We start from the raw sequence: 17,895 nt of genomic DNA on the forward strand, positions 1-17,895 counted from the left end.
CACGGCTCTCCCCGGCGCAGCCCCCACCGCACGCGTTCAACAGCGGGCGGGTGCTGCAAGGGGTTAGGGTTCGCTCTTTATAATTATGTAATGACGAAGAGTTGACGTGTCTGTAGTTCCGGGCTTAGGTTTATTTCACCTATTGAAGCGGCTGAAACCCGTGCCCTCCTTAAGCTAAGAGCTTAAACCCGTTTCCTCTAGTACTATACTCTAACCCGTGCCAACTGCCAAAAGCCTTTGAAATATTCAACTCTCAAACTATCTTCAGAATAATTGCCAAATTTCAGGGCAACTAGTGAACTGGCACCTACAATGCTTTGGGAACCAAATTTAAATGTCGTATTTTTGAGAGGGAGGTGGTGGTAGCATACAATCACAAAAGACTCATATTATCAATACATTCCTAAGCAGTAAAATAAAATATTCAGACCTTTTCCAAGGGCATTATTGCATATAGCATTTATTTATTTCCTAATTAAAAAGTTTCCCGTAAGTATTAATAGCTAGCACATTCAGAAATGTGTTTATCACATTACTCCATGACACCTTGAAACACAAACAGAAAACAGAAGCTCATTTGAAAAGGATCATAACATTCTTAAGAGGTAGGTGAAGAGTCTTGTACTTACATAGTTTTATATTAAAGGGCCAAATGAAAATAGTCACATCTGTGAAGAATATTAATAGTCCACTTAAGCCAGTTATATCATCTGATTCACAACCTGTTTTTGCATGACTACTGCAGCTTCACTTTCTTAAACACTGCACATTTCCCATATCACATGTATTAAAGTTTACTGATACTAACAGACAACGTCTTCAACCCTTCTATCCACCATTCAACTGGTAGAGCACCCTACTACTCGGGCTTTTCTTTTTAAAGAAAAAGGCTTTGTTCAGATGACTAAGAAACACGGCAGAACTGCAGAGCCACTGGGAAAGTAAGCATCTCTCTTCCATGATTTTTTTTTTTAATTATTAATGTAGAATTCCATGTCATAAACATTAACTAGCAGCTGAGCAAGCTAGAGTAAAGAGCGTGGTAAGATAAGGACTTGACTTTATCTTACTTTAAAAGTACGATATCTTACTTTAAAAGTAAGATAAAGTAGATGAAGTGTATCTACTTTATCCAGTAGCTACACTCCAGTAGCTACTGGAGATTAGATCATTTTCAATGCTGGGGGGGGGGGAGAATCGGTACATTTAAATCAGAGTAATCTGGGCAGTCCAAATTGAAAAACTGAAAAAAGATCTAGCTGAGCAAAGAATGGCTTTAATTTCACTGATCTCAGTCATGCTTGAAGGGAATGATGAAAAACTGTAACATGACTGCACCCTCTTCACTTCACAAATGCCCTTTTTCCCCGTTAGCTCAACATAGGGAACAAGATGTGATAAGGGAAACAATGTAGTTGAACTTACAATTCTGAAGCTAGGAAAGCTGCAAAATCTGTCTTTCAGAATATGAATATTTAAATATTCCTTATATTTCAGAGTGAAAGTATAATTAAAGCACTTATTTAAAGCGTCTCTGACAACCAGTCAGTGAAACAAATCCTCTAGAGAATGACCTGCATCCACAAGGACTGAGTAAGAATTTTCACTGAAAGCTTTGCAAGACTTCTTGGTTACAAAAAGCACACAAGCTATTATCCCTCTCCCCTCCATTCCTCGTCTGAGACTTTTCTGAGGGAGACTGGAATGATTTGAGAATTAAAGTCATCTCCAAAGACAGCAGCTTTTGATAAGAGATGCATTTAAGCCATCTTTCTACATAATAAATACTGTATAAATCCATAGGATACACAAAAATTTCACACTGGAAGAAATACACTTTTCACCAAGAAACTTATTTGTGACAGATTTAGTTTAGAAAGTGCCCATTCACAATATAGTTCCATCATTTTCTGTTAACCACAGACATTTCAGTAGATGACATCAGTGAAGCTGACATATGACTAGGCACCAGTGCCACCCTCTCCTCCCCATGACACACTTCGAGGTGATTTCATAAACAATTCCATTTACCACCAACACGTGATCTAATCTTGAAGTCTGACACAAATCAACTGTTGAAAGGTTTTAAGCTGTCATTAGAGCGTTTAAGTGTATGATGCAAACCTGCTGAAACATGCTAACAAATACAGGCGATATACTAATTGTGTGCAATTTGGAATATAACTACTGCTTCTCAGTACAAAGTTCCTCACAGCAAGAAGTACTATTCTTCACTGAAAATAAGAAAAAAAAGCACTAAACTGCATTGTTATGAACAAGGTTACATATTATTCTAACTAGTTCTAAGCTTTTTGGAACAAAAATTTCTCCATTTTAACATCCCAGAACCTCAAAGACTTCAATCTGCTTCAGCACTAAATCCTTATATATCCCTCTCCATTACTTTCCAACAGAACATGGCTTTGCCATGCTACACAGAACGACAAGAACATTCAAGCAATCTAGAGTCTACTCACATCAGTTTTTAATGGCGCTTTCTCCAAAATACCTTTGCCACTTCTGAACACTTATCCTGTTGTAGAAATCAATTTACAAAATGTCACATCCACACACAGACAGGCCACTGGCCCAAACATCTCTATTTCAGTTGCACCCAGTAACAACAGAAGATAACTGACAACTTATTACCGCATATATATATAAAAATAAACTAATGAGACTTCCAAATCAAAGGTAAATCAGTGACTCATGAAATCATCTTTTCTTGACAGGACTCAAACTGTATTCTAGCAACATGAGTTTTACTTTTAGAAGGAAGTGCCACTGAAAGGTGAATTCCCTACAATACTGTATCTTATCACAAAGTGATTCAGCTTTTGAAATAACTTTTATTAAAGTATGACATTCCAAACTTTTCATGTTTTTAAATATTAAAATATATTAAGTTATTTTATAGATTTAAAAAAGATAAGTTTGACAAGAAGTTACCCATTTGTGTTCAAGATAACTTTGGGACTTCTATCGTTTTTTGTAAACATCCATCTCACCATTAAACGATGAGCTGCAAAAGGTCAGAGAGGAATAATTCTTTAGCACACCTGTTTCTCAAGCTGCATGTTCTTCTCAGGGACAGAAGAACTGTTGTGCTGTATATTCACACACAAAAACCGACACCAGAGAAATAAACCATTAGGTAAGCACATACACATTTCCAAAAAATAGTACTACTGCAGCATGAAACTGTAGAATCACTCAGCCACCAGGAAAGACAACAATAACAATCCCATCATTTGATAATGCAGCCTATACAGAGGACCTGCTACTCTATACTGCACTATACACATAGGAAGCAACAAGACATATAGGACTACAATCCTTCCACTAAGAATAGGATTCTACTGAGAAAAATACTTTTTTTTTTCATTAGGAAAAATTTGAAATGAGATGATCAGAATACTTAGTATCTAGCTTAGGACCCACACAGAATCAGTAAAAATCAGGAAGGTTTACAGGTTTGCACGTTCATACACACCGCACTGTGAAAGTATCGGAAGTAAACAGGCTCTAAGTGTCCAATTTACCGTGACATGAACACGCTCTCAGAGTCTATACACGTATCATTAGAGACAGATTCATTGTTAATTGGTAGTAAGTCTTGACCACAGAATTTTCTCTTGACTGCTCTTTATCAGTGTCAGGTAGTAATCTAGTTGAACGCAACCTTTTTTTTTTTTCAATAAAGAACTGTATAACACTAACTTTCAATATAATTGAGAACTGATATTTTTGGCATTAAGACAAAAGTGTGAGCTCAATAAAAACCAAAAGTGAAGATTAAATATATTTGCTACAATATTATACTGCTCAACTCCTGAATGGATTTATTTGCATGCACCTGTCCTTACAGGGAAATAGCAACGATTATCAAAAGATGTTACAAACTTTTACAACATATCAACCAGTGCATTATTGTTGCCCTAATAAACATATAAACACTAGTTATGTGTCCAAGAACACCTCTTACAGACACAAGTTTACTACCATTGTGGAGAGAAAAAAACCCCAACCTTTAAATCACTTTTTTTTTGTCAAGTGAAGTTAGTGCTGGTATGTGCCAAACTAAGCTTTAGGAATGGATGTTTCATGTAAAAGGCTGACACAGGTAGTGTAAGACTCCCCATACCTCTGCAAACAATTGATATTATGGCTAGAATATCCACGTAACTCCCAAGCTCTACTGAGTATGACCAGAGTTCCTACTGGTGACAACCGATATTCATCCAGGAAGAACCACAATGAACTCATTTCCTACTGGTAGCTGAGATAGCCTTGACTTACTGAAGCAGAATCTAAATTTGCAACTTAAATTGAGAAAGGTCTGCTATCTTACTAGTCATTCAAACAGTTCAGCTTCTATTGCGGCTTAGGCTTAAACCCTTTGGCCAACAGACTGAAGTTCACAGAACTGCAGTTCTGCATTCGGAAAATGGTGGACTAAACCACCAAAGCTCAAGCTCACTCTAGTGAGGTAAATGAGTACTGCTTATATTAGGTATGTGAACAAAAATAAGGATCTGCATACTTGTGAAAGACTACATTATGTGATTGTTAATATCCAAACAAATTAAGGTTTCTGTGACAACAAAGAAATGCACTTGACCATTTACAGCAAAACAGATTTATACAATAACAACAAGTAACTTACGGCCTTGTCTACCTGCAAATGAATTCCTTCAGCAGGTACGCACAATATTTTGCTCAGTCATAAAAATATATATTATCTCTTTCCTTTAATATTTAGGTATATAAATATTTTACTGAAGAACATGCATCATTTAGATAAACAATTGCAAGAAGATCCTCTGAAAACATAGGGTTCTTTGACATTTAGCAGTATAAAATGATTACATAAACATAGCTATTAAAGTCAAGAAAAACCAGTACAGCAGTAAGCAGTCCACTGGGTGCTAGACCAAAGAAATTAAGCACCTTTTGCAACAGGTTATATAATATATACACACACAGAGAATGCATTGTAAATGGAGCAAAAATAGCATCATTCCATCTGCATATTCTTCAGTCTTGTTTGGACTCCAAACTTACTGTTCACTTTTCTGCTCTTGTTTTCCATTCAGCTCTTGGTCAACTCTGCTTAGCAAAGAAAGCAATAAAATTAAAACTATGTTAAGAAGTAGTTTAGTGTGATAGCTCATATATTAAGCAAAACCTATTAAACTTTACAGGAAAACACAAAGTTTTTACATGAAGTTTTAGTAAATAAATATTAATTTTTTTATTGAATGCAGTCACAACAACGCTCTTTTAAAAACAAGTATCTATTTTCCTACCTCCCCCTAGAAATTAATCAAAATTATTAAGAAACCATTTAAATAACTATAGCATTCGAAAGAAAGCATATGAAAAGTGCAAGTGAAGTTTGACTACAGAAGAAAAAAAGCAGGTTCTGTGCTTTTATTAAATGAATGCAAGCAGGAATACAAGTTTACAGGTCACATGACAATACCATCAAGCACTACTACTTTGATGAATTCATACACTGCAGAATAAGCACAAGATTACCTTTAATGTTATACTAATTAAGCCAAGAAGGTAACAGCAGTAGTTGAATCAAAAGTTAAGTGGCTCCTTAACTGCAGTACTTTTTCTATTAAGTTCTAAGACTCTTGTAATTACCCAAGAAAAATTCACCATCATGCTGCTAGAACTGTTTTTTATTTGTTTGTGGTGTTTGGTTGTTTTGTTGTTTGGTTTCTTTTATATCTGCAAACAAAATGTTGCTTTGCAGAAACCAGTGGATGGCTGACAGTCCTGCATGAGATGTACTTTTCCTCTTTACAGTAAGAACAAGCTACAGTCTTAACTATATCTTCTGGAAAATAATTTGTTCATGGAGGTAAATTAATTTTAAAATCAACAGTAGTTCCGAAGTGAGAGAGGCTAAGGCCAAGTTTGTCTTCTAACAACCTAATTGTCTAACCTACCTGTCCAGTCTCTCAAACTATAACCAGCCAGTTTTTCAAAATTATAAAATCAATGACAGCTCTTCTAGGCCATGAACCCACAAAAAGGGGAGGCAAGTTGTTTTCGGGTTTGGGTTTTTTTTTTCAGCTGTAAGAACTGAACCTAAGTACATAAGGATCCAATAGGTCTGGAGCAGTGTTGTCTAAAAGCAACAGTCCTAGGCAACTACCTGTTCACCTGCACAGTGTGCAGCTGCAACTCATCCCTGTCCTCACTGCAGTATCTTAGGAAAGCAGGTTTTGACATGACTTATAGGACTAATCACAGAAAGTATAAGAAAATATGGTAAGCTAATGCAAACAAGCTATGCATAAACAAACAGCTGACAATACAAATCCATAGAATTGTATCATATTCTACCTTCCAAAGTGACTCACACACAGCCAAAGAATTCCTACTGCCATCCTCAACAAATTTAGTAACTAAACTTCAACACATCTCCTTTCCTCCTATTATAATAAATAATGCCTACAACTGCTTTCAACCTGATTAAAGTCTCAGCATCAAATAGTGCCTCTGATCTCTCCTCTATACATAAGTTTTACTTAGGAACATACTACTTTTTACAAAAGTGATGGTACTGTAAGTCATATTGACAGGGACACTAAAAAGTGCTTGTTGTACTGGAGATTTTTAAAACTTTCTACATTACTGTTTGAATGTCTCAGGTTTGCATCCTGAATACAATGGGCCTTGCAATAGAATTGGGTCAAATTATGCACGCTGGGGAAAAAAAAATCAAGCAGAACTGTTGTTCAATATGTACTGAAAGGGTTTCTTAAATTTGACAGGCTTAGTACTTCAGGTTACACACTGCAAGATTACCACTTAATTGGAGTAATTCTTAGAGAATGATCAACACTTGTCACTAGCTTTACCTGCTAGCCTTCAGAAAGAATTTAAATTCTTTTTATTTTAACCTCTCAGTGTTCCTCTCTATATCCATTACCTAATTTAGACAATAACCCTCTAGTTATGCACACACACAGGAAGAGTAATTGAAAGAAAGCAAGTTAGTAGCAAAACCTTTCAGAACATTTGTTAGTGATAGAGTGAAAAAAAATAACGGATCCATTCAAAAAATTTCATCAGCTGCTGGAATAGCTTGAATAGTTAGCAGGAGACTGAAAATTAACAAAATGAAAATCCAGTGTTTATTAGCAAGGAACATAGGCACTGCAAATACAAACAGCACTAAACATACTAATTTAGATTGCATCTGTGCACGTTAATAACTAAAAAGGTAGTGAATACCAAAAATACAAAATGCAAGATTCAGTACTAGAACTTCTTCCAGAGTTGCATCTCCGCTGATGCATAGCTTCAACTTAGCACCTAAAAACAGCTCTTCCTTCAGACGACACTTGTTAGAAACAGTGAAACTTGATTTAATTGATTTATACGGAAGCACTACCTTTGCCTCTTGAAGATTCAGTTGAGAATCCATGTATCCCCTTAAAAGTGAGCATCTCATGTAAGAAAGTAATGGAGACTATTCACAGATATCTGTTTGAACGTCCAGGGTGAGTTATTTTAGATTATATACTGTACTTGCAGGCAGTATAGTTACTTTCATGCATTAAAAACTTAGTCACTAGTGCATGTTTATATTTACAAATGCTTATTCCTTTATGCAAGCCAATCAACTGGGAGTTAGTTGCAGTGCAAATCATCTTATCTAGATGCAACCCTAATCAAAATATGAATATACCTTTTCTGTTTCTTTCTAAACTTTTCTTCTTCATACCTTGGTGAGGAAAAGTTTGATTTCAGTAAACATAACATACGAAGGCCAAATTCAACACAAGCTGCAAACTGGTATTATAGTGTCAATACAGTTTGTAAAAACATACCAAGTTTTGAAACTGATATAATTAAGAAAAAAATATATTGTACCTCCAGCATTTATAAGCATTAAACAAGAAGCATTAAGATTTAGTTACTATGACATAACATGAATTCAGTACAACTTCTTGTATGGTATTAACATCCATCACTAAAATTTAAAGTCTGTATTCATAACAGTTTGAAGCCAGATATAATCCTGCACCGAAGTCTGAGAATTAATTCCATGAGTCAACCGAGTTCAGCCTTTGGAGGACAGTTAAAGGTTCATCAATACAGAAAGGAGTCTCTTTCAAGACTTGGAATGACAGTCTGAATATTCATAACACATCCTTCAAAAACCCCAGTTAAAAAAATATTCCAAAGATAGCACAAGGCTGCTGTCATGTGTTGTCATGTTTTTCCTCCCCACCCCAAGAAAACTGTGTTTTCTCTATTTTATAAAAAGTTAAATTGTGCAGCTGATACCAGCTGAATGTTTACTGCAATAACCAGCCATTTGCAGGGGTTGGGGAGTGATTTGCGGATTTGTCCAACATGGATGTGCCCCTCTGTCCACACAGTGAGACTATGCCATCTTTCCTTACGGAGCTCCCAGTCTGTGATCACGTATTGTGATGCATACTCTATAGGTTTTGTACGTTATACCCTCTAATAGGCTCATCAATTTATCATCACAATCGTTAGTATTTTCATCTGCCCTTTTTAAGACCCAAGTTTATGGTTTCTACTCTATTATAGCACCCACAAATGCTATTGACAAAAGTATCATCATCATATTTGAGAACAGAGTTGTGCTGACGTTAAAATGAGTATTTCTATCTGGAGGGAAGGAAGAGGAGAAAACCAAGGACACTGATGCCACCTTCACCTCTTCAAAGTAGTTTTAGAACTGTTATGGGTAGGGATTCAGCTTTTTTCCACCACAGCTCTTCTTTTAATGAAATCCCAATCCAAGTGATATTTCACCACTTGTTCCACATTTTAGCATGAATACTGAAGATACTATAAATAACTTCAGTATCAGCTTGCCCAGAGTTTCTCACTCACAAGCCCGTTCAGCATACTAAGGGGTAGAACAACTGGAATGAGGCCTTGTCTCTGAAGACTAATTGACACACCATAACTTGGTAATCACGTAAGGCACTATCTGAAAATCCCTATACATTAACATTTTGACTATCCATGCTACTGCATACCAAACTGTAGTTAGCAATGTGGTCAGACATGGGTACTCCTCCTAGAGATAGCAATGATCCGAGTTAAGTTAAATTTTAAATACATAGTATTACATTCAAACCAATCATTGAATACAATATATACCAGTTCTAAAACATGATCAGTGTAGAACATGTTTGAATAATAAAACGTACTGTTTTATGCATTCTGGGATGCCAACGTATTCCATGGGGATGAGTTCAGCTAGTTCTGCCAGGGTAAAGACATACCTGATTTTCTGGCTGAATTTTGAGCTGTGGAAGAACAAATGCAGGGTACGGTTACAACTTAAAATATTTTCAGTAGGTCAATATTAAAACAGTGTTTGAACTTTAAAGTAAATAGTTGTTAGGATTTTTTTTTTTTTTTAATAAAAAGAAATAGCTTCCGGAGTATTACCTAATAAAAGGTTTTGTGATGGCCAGAAGTGTTCTGATGAACCAAGACGGATGAACTATGATTAATGATTTCAGATTTTTCCTTAACCTGAAGAATTCAAACAGCAGACAAAATTACTAGAACAAAAAGGCTGCATGACAACAAGGTTTTTTTTAATATATAAAAAGTATGTTTTTGCAAATACAACTGTCGCATAAATCTAGTATTCTGACATTCCATTATTAGAAGTTACCATCTGCTCGAAGAAAAAAATACCACACAACTGTATAGTCAAAATTTAAGATGTAGTATCAGTTTGACAATAATGACAAGGAAATAACATTCCAGAAAGAAGATTCTTTGAATCTTTTTACACAATTAATGATGAAGTGGTTCACGAAGGACCTCCCTTATTACTTTATCATATTAATACATGAAGTTTTAAGGATATTCTATATGGTAACAGTATTCAGTATCCTAACACTACTATTATATCTGAGCAACCTGCTCTAGTTGAAGATGTCCCCACCCACGGCAGGGGGGTTGAACTAGATGACCTTTAGAGGTCCCTTCCAACCCAAACTAGTCTATGGGTCTATTTTCACAACAAAAAACAAACAACAAAAAGCCAGGCATGCCTGTAGCACTATCCCACTTTGTCTAGCTTGGGAAGAGGTTTTCAATACACTAATTTGCTTAATTAAATCTTGATCAGTCAGTACCAGACACCACATTAAACAGCAGTTTTTCCTAAACATGTATGACAATATTCACACGCTCAGTAAAAGAAAACACTGCAGAGCTTCTTACCTTCTATCAATTTGCTGGTAACATTTCCTAAGCCAGCCTAAACTTGGCATTTTTCTCCGTGTTGTTGCACCATTCAGGTAAACTATCATATAGTTCTCTGCTACTAACAGCTCTAAAGTGCCAATTACGTACCTGCAGAGACAAGCAAAAAAACTTTCAACTGAAGATCTGTGGATAGTAAAGTAATTCCTAGTGGCTCTCAAATATATTTAAAAAATATAAAGTTGGCAACAGTGTTGAGCAACATCTAATAATTTTTTTCCTTCCCCTGGAAGCAGATGTAGTTGCTTTTCTATGTTACCTTTCCCTCATCAGAAATATAAAAAGCTTCATTAAAAAAGAGAAAGAAGTAATTGCCCTTACATTAAAATGCTAAGTTTCACAATGTGAAATTAGGACAGTATTCAGAGGCAGATGATGACTTACTTAAATAGATTGTCCATTAGGTATCTGTAGTTAGGCTGGCTGCTTTCAGGCATAAAGCAAACAGCAAACACAACAATGGCATTTAACCCATCACCATAATAACCTAAAAACAAAGAAAAAAGCAGCAGTAGTGACAAAGGTGACTACACACTGACTACATTTACACAAAGTCAAGCACATTCAGTAAGCTTTTTCATTATTTACCTTAAAGAGATTTACAAACATCTATTCTATACAGACGGATTCATACAGTTACAGAAAACCTCAAGATTTTTTTCAAGTTTGTCTACTTCTAAAGAAATAGCTGAAGTGAATGTAAATCAAATGCTGTACCTACAATCAACATCTCAGTATAGAATTTCAGTATATTTAATAACATTTTATATGGTCAACTTTTTTTCCAACCTTAACTCCACAGACTGTTGGGAAGAGTCATTAATTAATTTATGCCTTGTTAGATCTACAGTTAATGCTTTCAACACTCTTAAAACCAAAAAACTATACTGGTAGCGCTGACACTGTAGAACAAATAAGTACATCGTATTACATATGTGCATGTCAGTAGCTTCATCTGAACATGTGTACATTTTGAAACTTTAGTTTAATAGGGAAAAAATATTAAATCAACCATATGCCTTAATACTGCAACAAATGAATCATCACGAGTCTTTATGCCTAAAGCTCTTCCTGTGCCACCCCAGCTCAGCTTAAAGAAGTAGTTTCTCAACAGTTCCCCTCAGCACATCACTAATCCTTACCACCATGACTGATAACTTTTTTGTATGGTTCAATTGCCTTCATGTCCACCCTATGGTCCTGTTCTCCAATCCTAAACATTCGCCAGCGTCGACCATCATCTTTCTCCTCTGCCGCAGTGTATTCAGTAAGTGATCCCTTCCTAATTACATCAGTAGTTTTTGGTTTTGGAAGATCATCTGCCAAAATTAAAACATGTTCAAGATCCCTTATGAATACTATGTATAGTGACAATCAATTATACCACCGGTTAACCACTTTGCTATCTAATCTATTTTAATATTCTTTAGCCAGTCAGACGTATCAGCTGCCTTAGTTCCTTCAGTCATTACAAAATAGGACCTCACGGGTGTCATACATGTATATTTTATCAAAATACTCTATGTTGGCAGTTATCCATTGCCTGTAGTTTTCTATGCTGAAGTACATGACAAATTTCCATTCATGTAGGAAGCCTATTTAATTGTAGGCTTTCAGAACACAGATCTTGATGAATCTCACCAAAATAGACAAAGTGGTTAACTCCAATGATAATTACACAGGTTGCTTGATCACAGATTTACATAAAAGCATGATTTAAAACATTGACAGTACCTTGCAAGCAGACATGCAGGCAAATCTATTAGAAATTAAATCTAATTCACATGTGTGCAATCAATAGATACGAAATTTATGCTGACAGCAATCTGTAAAACAATTTGCTCCAATTAAATGATGATTCTTGACTTTGTTGCATAGACCTTACCCAAAGCGAGAAAAACCTACTGCAAGTTAGTTGTCTGTTCCCAAGACAAAGCTGTTAATTGAAACTATCCTTCCAGGAAAATGAAGGCAGCAGCATTAAAGGAAGAAGAGACAGAAACCCTTTTCAGCCACTTTTAAAAACAAGGCACAAACATTTGGAACATTTCCTTCGCATCATTGTAAAACTAACCCTAAATACCAATTCTTCTTCACTAAAATGGTGAAAATCCTTTTACACAGGTAAACCCACAGTCTCTATTATGAAAACTTCACCTGCAATATGTCTTTAGCTATTTAAAAAAAATCCCATATTCTAAAGAGTGTTTCTTTCTCCATTTATAAGCTATCTTGGAATGAAGAACAGGTAGTGTTTCATACGTAACAGTGAAAAGAGAGCTTCCTGTTTACTCAGGAATTAAATTTATTTTATTTCTAGAATAAAAAAATAAAAATACCATTCAGTCCTCCTTAAATACAAAGGCTTGCAATTCATCGATTTCTGACTAGGTAATCTATAATCTATATCCCTTTCTATGGTTCACCTCCATTTAAAACTGATCTTTAATACATGTAGAACACCGTTGATAATTTTTTTTTCTCCAGGTTGGTACTTAAAAACATAGTGCAACAGCGAGCATTTTCCATAACCTCGAGTCTTACAGGTGTTTAATGACATTCACCTATGTTTATTTGGAGTTACAGCTATTATGCTGCCTGTTTACTAATCAGTGGAGGTCTGATTTGCTCTTTAAAAATTCACTGTGCCTATTTCCAATTTCTAATCTAATCACTTCCTTTATATTTTTCCTCTTGTAATATTGAGTCATTGTTATTTCCCACCTGAAAAACTGTTGACCTGCACATAAGAAAATAGAAATATTTTAGGGCAGACAAAAGTAACAAAAAATACTTACCTTCCCATTCAAACTCATTGCTGTTTTCTGAAGGAGTATCTAAATCGTCCAAATCAATCTCTCCACTCTCATCCAAATCATCAGACAAAACAGATTCCTCACTGTGATCCAAAGTTAAGCTAATATCTGGAGCCATTAATTTCTTCCTCACTTTCTTTCCATTAACCTCTGTATTTAAAAAAGTAAGTTATTTATTTTCAAAGCTGAAGTGAGTTTAGATAAGCATATTACCAAGACAGAAGAGCAGAGTGGTTTCTCAAAATGCATTGTAAGTTAATGCCCATAATTCAAACTATGTATCTTTGGAAGAATTAAACACAGGGTGAAAAGAACAGCACTTGGAGGTCAAAGTTCTCAAGTCCTCAAGACTAAGTTTACCCGATTGCATACACATTATGATCACAGTGGTAGACCACCATACTCCCTACAGAAGAAAAACCTGAAGTGCTGCCACCACCTAAGCAACTATTACCCGTGCTAGCTGTATTAAAGTGTACCACGAGTTGTTCTAGGTATTATACTAAATAAGTCTTGCAAATAACAATAGATTCATGTCCCTCGCCCTTGCTTTTGTTAGCTATTGGTAACATCATAACCATTTTTGATGAAACAAAAAATATACAAGCTGCAAAAAAAAGAAGGCTGACAGACAACGGTGAGGACAGAATATCAAAGAAACTATTAGGTGAATACACAGCTTGCTTTGAGAGACAAGGCAAGTACTTGCATGATTTAGACAGCAGTTGAAAGCAGGGAATAAAATAAAATGACTGATCCAGCAGTGGAAATGCCACAACTAAAGCAGACAGACAAAATCCAAAAAATTTAAAAATGTAAAAAAAAAACCCCAAACATCTGCATTATTTCCCCTCTGACCATTTGGACAGGCAACGTTCTTAAAAGGCCACAAAGGTCTGAAATTTGGAGCGAAACTAAGGTAGGCCCTAACTGATGCACAGAAGCCAAATAATGAACCAAGATTTTAAGATAGGTCAGGAAGTGAGTGCAATAATTCATTTTTGTCCAGTATTACCTGGATAGCTCTGTTCACAGGGAGGATGAAGAGTCTCATATTTTATTCCAAAACCCTTTTCTTTCTAGACAAGGTGTTTATTAATACCCTTCACATACAGAAATGTTATTTACAATGCTGTTTCCTCAAGCCTGACTCAAAAAAACCCAACCCCACCAACCCCCTCCCCCCCTCCCCCAAAACAAAATAGAGCTTTCAAACAGCCATCTAAGCAGGAAGCAGTCAGCTTGACTGGAGTAGAATGTTCTTACCAGCTTCACTTTCCATTCCAGCTGCAGCCAATATATCTGCCTCAACAGGATCATCCTCTGGCAGGGGCCTGGTGCACAAAGTAGAAACTATTGTTACAAAACTTTTTTTTTTAAATAGCCAGCTAAATGCCAAATATTTAGATACACACTGCTAACAAAAACCACTGTGGGATAGTACTGAAATAAATTTACTTGTAGCCTAAGTTCAAGCTTTCAGTAAACAAAGCACCAAAGTAGCAGAAAATTCCTTTACAGCATTCAAGCGACCATCTGTTGATGTGACAAATGCCAAAATACTGGTTGCTATTAGTGTCATCCTTAAGAAAACTGTCGTATTTTCGCTTGAGAAAATTTGACATTAAATACATTACAGAAGTAGTTTAGTCATGTTATTACAGAATACCTCTGAAGCCAGCTGTTTTAGTTTCTTTGTAGGCCCAAGCATCACTAGCAGTCTTAACTGTTAAAAATTTTCCTCAGAAATGTTGCTTAATGAAATATTTGGGTCTTCAGACATTGGTAATAATACGCAAACAATGTAGTTGCAAAAGATTACCACAGAAAACAAAGCCAAACTTACAAATTTTCACTTTAGTTAACATTGGAAACTTCAACAGTGGCATTCCTCTATTACTTACACACGAACATGAAGTGATCCCTTTCCAGACCATGAAGAAACGTGCCACAAACCCTTTTCAAGACTACTACATTAATGGAAATCACTTCAAGATTATTATTGAGCGTTAGGTCACCAGGAAGATAAAGAGGTAGCTTATTCTGGATGTTATGCATTTGATTTGAATTACTTAAAAAAAATAAAAACCTTGGAAAATCTTCATCTTGCCATTCTTCCTTAAACTCAACACCTTCCATTCTCCAGCCAACTTGAATTGCTAATAGAGACTCCTGATCAGCCAGAACCTCTTGTCTTCAGGACAGTGGGCTAAAGAGGAGCTGCAGGAACATAACAGAAGATGCTAGTTCAATACCATTGTAATTCCCATACTTGCAACACGTCCCTTCACTTATCACCAAGTTGAGGTATTATGCAGGGAAAAAAAAAAACAAAAAACGGGAAAAGTTTATGGTTTGTTCCCATATTTTTTTTCCATACAAAACTGCTTATGGAATCATTTATCATACAATAATTTAGGTTGGGAGGGATCTCAGGTAGTCCAATCCCCTGCTCAAGCGGGATCAACCTCTCAAGTTAAAATCAAGGCCCTGAGCAACCTGATATATCATTTAGGATTACACCAGTTCACTCCAAACTGTAAGAAACCTGACAGCTCTCTGGATTCTATAAGAGATATTGAATAAGTGTATATTTTGAGAAAAAAACCCAGATGGTCAGATCTAAAATACAACCCAGTTCTTAAAAAAACCCAAACACTTTAAAGATAACTATTTTAGCAAGTGTTTTCAGAGAACTCACCCTGTGATGTGCAAGTCAAGCTGTATTTTTTCAGGCTCACCCATCACCAGCAACAAGAAATCCCCAATATCGGAAGATAATAAACCATTCTGCTGACATACAAGTCCAAGCCAGCTGAAGCTCTTGACTGCGTTCGTTCTAAAGATTGGCAGGAACAGGTAAACTTATCAATGAAGATGTTAAGAAAAACACTAATCAAAACAGGAAACAATGGTATTTTTAAATGCAAAGAAGCAATCAACACAGAACACCAGTAAGTACAAAGTTTGAATGGAATCATACTGAATGCAATCATACTGCTAATTAAGCCAGAGAGAATTTATTTTTTAAGTGGCTAAAAGAAACAAGTTAGACTTATTGTTCTGTAGGATCACTTTTCATGACAAATCTCAACTTCTCTTCTCCTGACCTGATTACAACCACAGACTGATTTTAAAATGTCCTGCAATGCTTAAAGCTACACTACACAAGCTGATCAATAAATAAAATTTAAGAGACTGATTTTTTTTTTGTAAAACTGCAGTACCAGAGACAAATTAAACACTAATGATGAAAATTTAAGCTTATTTTACTGACATTTCCCTGCTTCCCTCACCCAGGAAATTGAAATAAAATTTCTAGAAGGTAGCAACCTGGTTCCTCTTAAGGGTCAGACTCTCCTCGTTTGAATCGTTCAAGCTCCTGCACCACTCAGGTTGTGGCAATATGTGCCTGTGCACACGATCTCCAAGAAGTTGCCCCCAGAACTGTCCTCCCAGTTCTCCCTCTTTGTATTTGTCCTTTTTGACTAATATGGTGTTTGGAGTAGTTTCTTGCTGCTTGAGTCATATGACTTTCCTCATGAAACACGTCCTCTCTTTCCTTAAGATGTTGATATTCTCAGCATACAGTTTCTCCTGGGTACTAACCTGCGGAGTGTTTGCAACAATGAATTTTAAATATTTGCTTGGAGATAAGATCATATTTTGATCAGTAGTAACAGTGAATATGTGCATAGTTCTTTATGCATTTCTTTCTTCAAAAAAGAAAAAAGACAACAGAATGCATGAGATCATTTTATTAATGAAGTTAAAGACCCCTCGCAAAAATTATTTTTTAGGTTTTCACCCTTGAGTAGTCAGAAGAATACACAAATAGGCAGATATGACCATATAAATGCGTAACTCCTATTCAATACAAAGACCTATATTCAGTCCTTGATCAGCACCTCAGCATTTGAAGTAGAATAAATATAAAGTTTATTTTGCAAGATAATTGCAGTGATGAGCACACTATTGAACTATGTACCTGATCGGCAAAGAATAGCATGCTGTTTCAGTCCCAGAAAGTCAAAATCAACTTCCAAAAAAAAAGTTAGCCTACTTTTTTTTTTCCTACATTTCACCTTCACCATTTCAACAGAAACATTAACTGAGTGTTAGTTAAGTGAATTCCAGGTTCCAGGCATTAAAAAGGTGCCTCTAAGAGTATTTTTCACATTTGATTTTACAGGAAGCCAAAAGTAAGGAACAGGTATTTTCTGGTACACACATCCACATGGTGCAGCTCACTATAATTTCTAAATGTTTTTATAACCCCATTGGCTTTTAGAATGTGGCTACACTAGCCATGACCCCAGAAAACATTCCCCAGATCTGAAGACAGACATCCAAACTTTATCACTTGCAAGTTTGCATAATGAGGTGATGCAAAGACATTCATTAACAAGTCAATTCTTCGTCTCCTTTTACTCCCTTCTCTCAGCATCAAAGCACGGAGAAATCAGTCAGCTAAAACCAAAAACCTTTGAAAACACTCTTGCTTTCATCTCCGAGGATACTACTTTAAACGTCACCTTCAGAGCAACAGCAGAACCTGCATTTCTGAATCACCAAGATTCATTTAAGGGTAAATACTAACTTGTCAGACAACAGCCAAAAAAATTTATACCCTGCCTAAATACAATCAGTATTCCTTCGTAAGATTTAAATATGCATACAAGTTAACCAGAAGTAATCAATTACTACTTAGCATATTACATCAGCAGCTGGAAATAAGGAGGAACTAAAATAAAAGGCACTAGAAAGCAACCGTGACTTCCGC

General features: G+C 35.9%; 1 protein-coding gene across 2 annotated transcripts; it reads right to left on the reverse strand.

Moving 5' to 3' along the window:
* Positions 1 to 2,468: 2,468 nt before the first annotated feature.
* BNIP2 (BCL2/adenovirus E1B 19kDa interacting protein 2) lies at positions 2,469 to 16,669 on the reverse strand. 2 transcript variants are annotated; one of them, XM_009330042.1, is made up of 12 exons: positions 16,446 to 16,668; positions 15,814 to 15,951; positions 15,202 to 15,332; positions 14,379 to 14,446; positions 13,095 to 13,262; positions 11,439 to 11,615; positions 10,681 to 10,783; positions 10,255 to 10,386; positions 9,466 to 9,552; positions 9,222 to 9,320; positions 7,715 to 7,750; positions 2,469 to 5,109 (listed from the first exon to the last, which is right to left on the reverse strand). In XM_009330042.1, exons 3-12 carry the CDS (start codon positions 15,249 to 15,251, stop codon positions 5,061 to 5,063), a joined length of 969 nt encoding a protein of 322 aa, XP_009328317.1. In that variant the 5' UTR covers positions 15,252 to 15,332; positions 15,814 to 15,951; positions 16,446 to 16,668; the 3' UTR covers positions 2,469 to 5,060. The 2 variants fall into 2 exon arrangements, with proteins under 2 accessions (XP_009328317.1, XP_009328318.1); XM_009330043.1 differs by lacking the exon at positions 7,715 to 7,750 and having other exon boundaries at positions 16,446 to 16,669.
* Positions 16,670 to 17,895: the final 1,226 nt, after the last annotated feature.

The sequence above is a fragment of the Pygoscelis adeliae genome, unplaced genomic scaffold (assembly GCF_000699105.1).
Source record: "Pygoscelis adeliae isolate BGI_AS28 unplaced genomic scaffold, ASM69910v1 Scaffold298, whole genome shotgun sequence".
Classification (NCBI taxonomy): Eukaryota; Metazoa; Chordata; class Aves; order Sphenisciformes; family Spheniscidae; genus Pygoscelis; species Pygoscelis adeliae.

Excerpts from the sequence above, each read along its gene's own strand:
- BNIP2 (XM_009330042.1), bottom strand. The coding sequence starts at position 15,251 with ATGGAAGGTGTTGAGTTTAAGGAAGAATGGCAAGATGAAGATTTTCCA. Across the intron at positions 11,616-13,094 it reads CAATGAGTTTGAATGGGAAG|ATGATCTTCCAAAACCAAAA; the intron begins GTAAGTATTTTT and ends TAATTTTGGCAG. Across the intron at positions 10,387-10,680 it reads CTAATGGACAATCTATTTAA|GTACGTAATTGGCACTTTAG; the intron begins GTAAGTCATCAT and ends TTGTCTCTGCAG.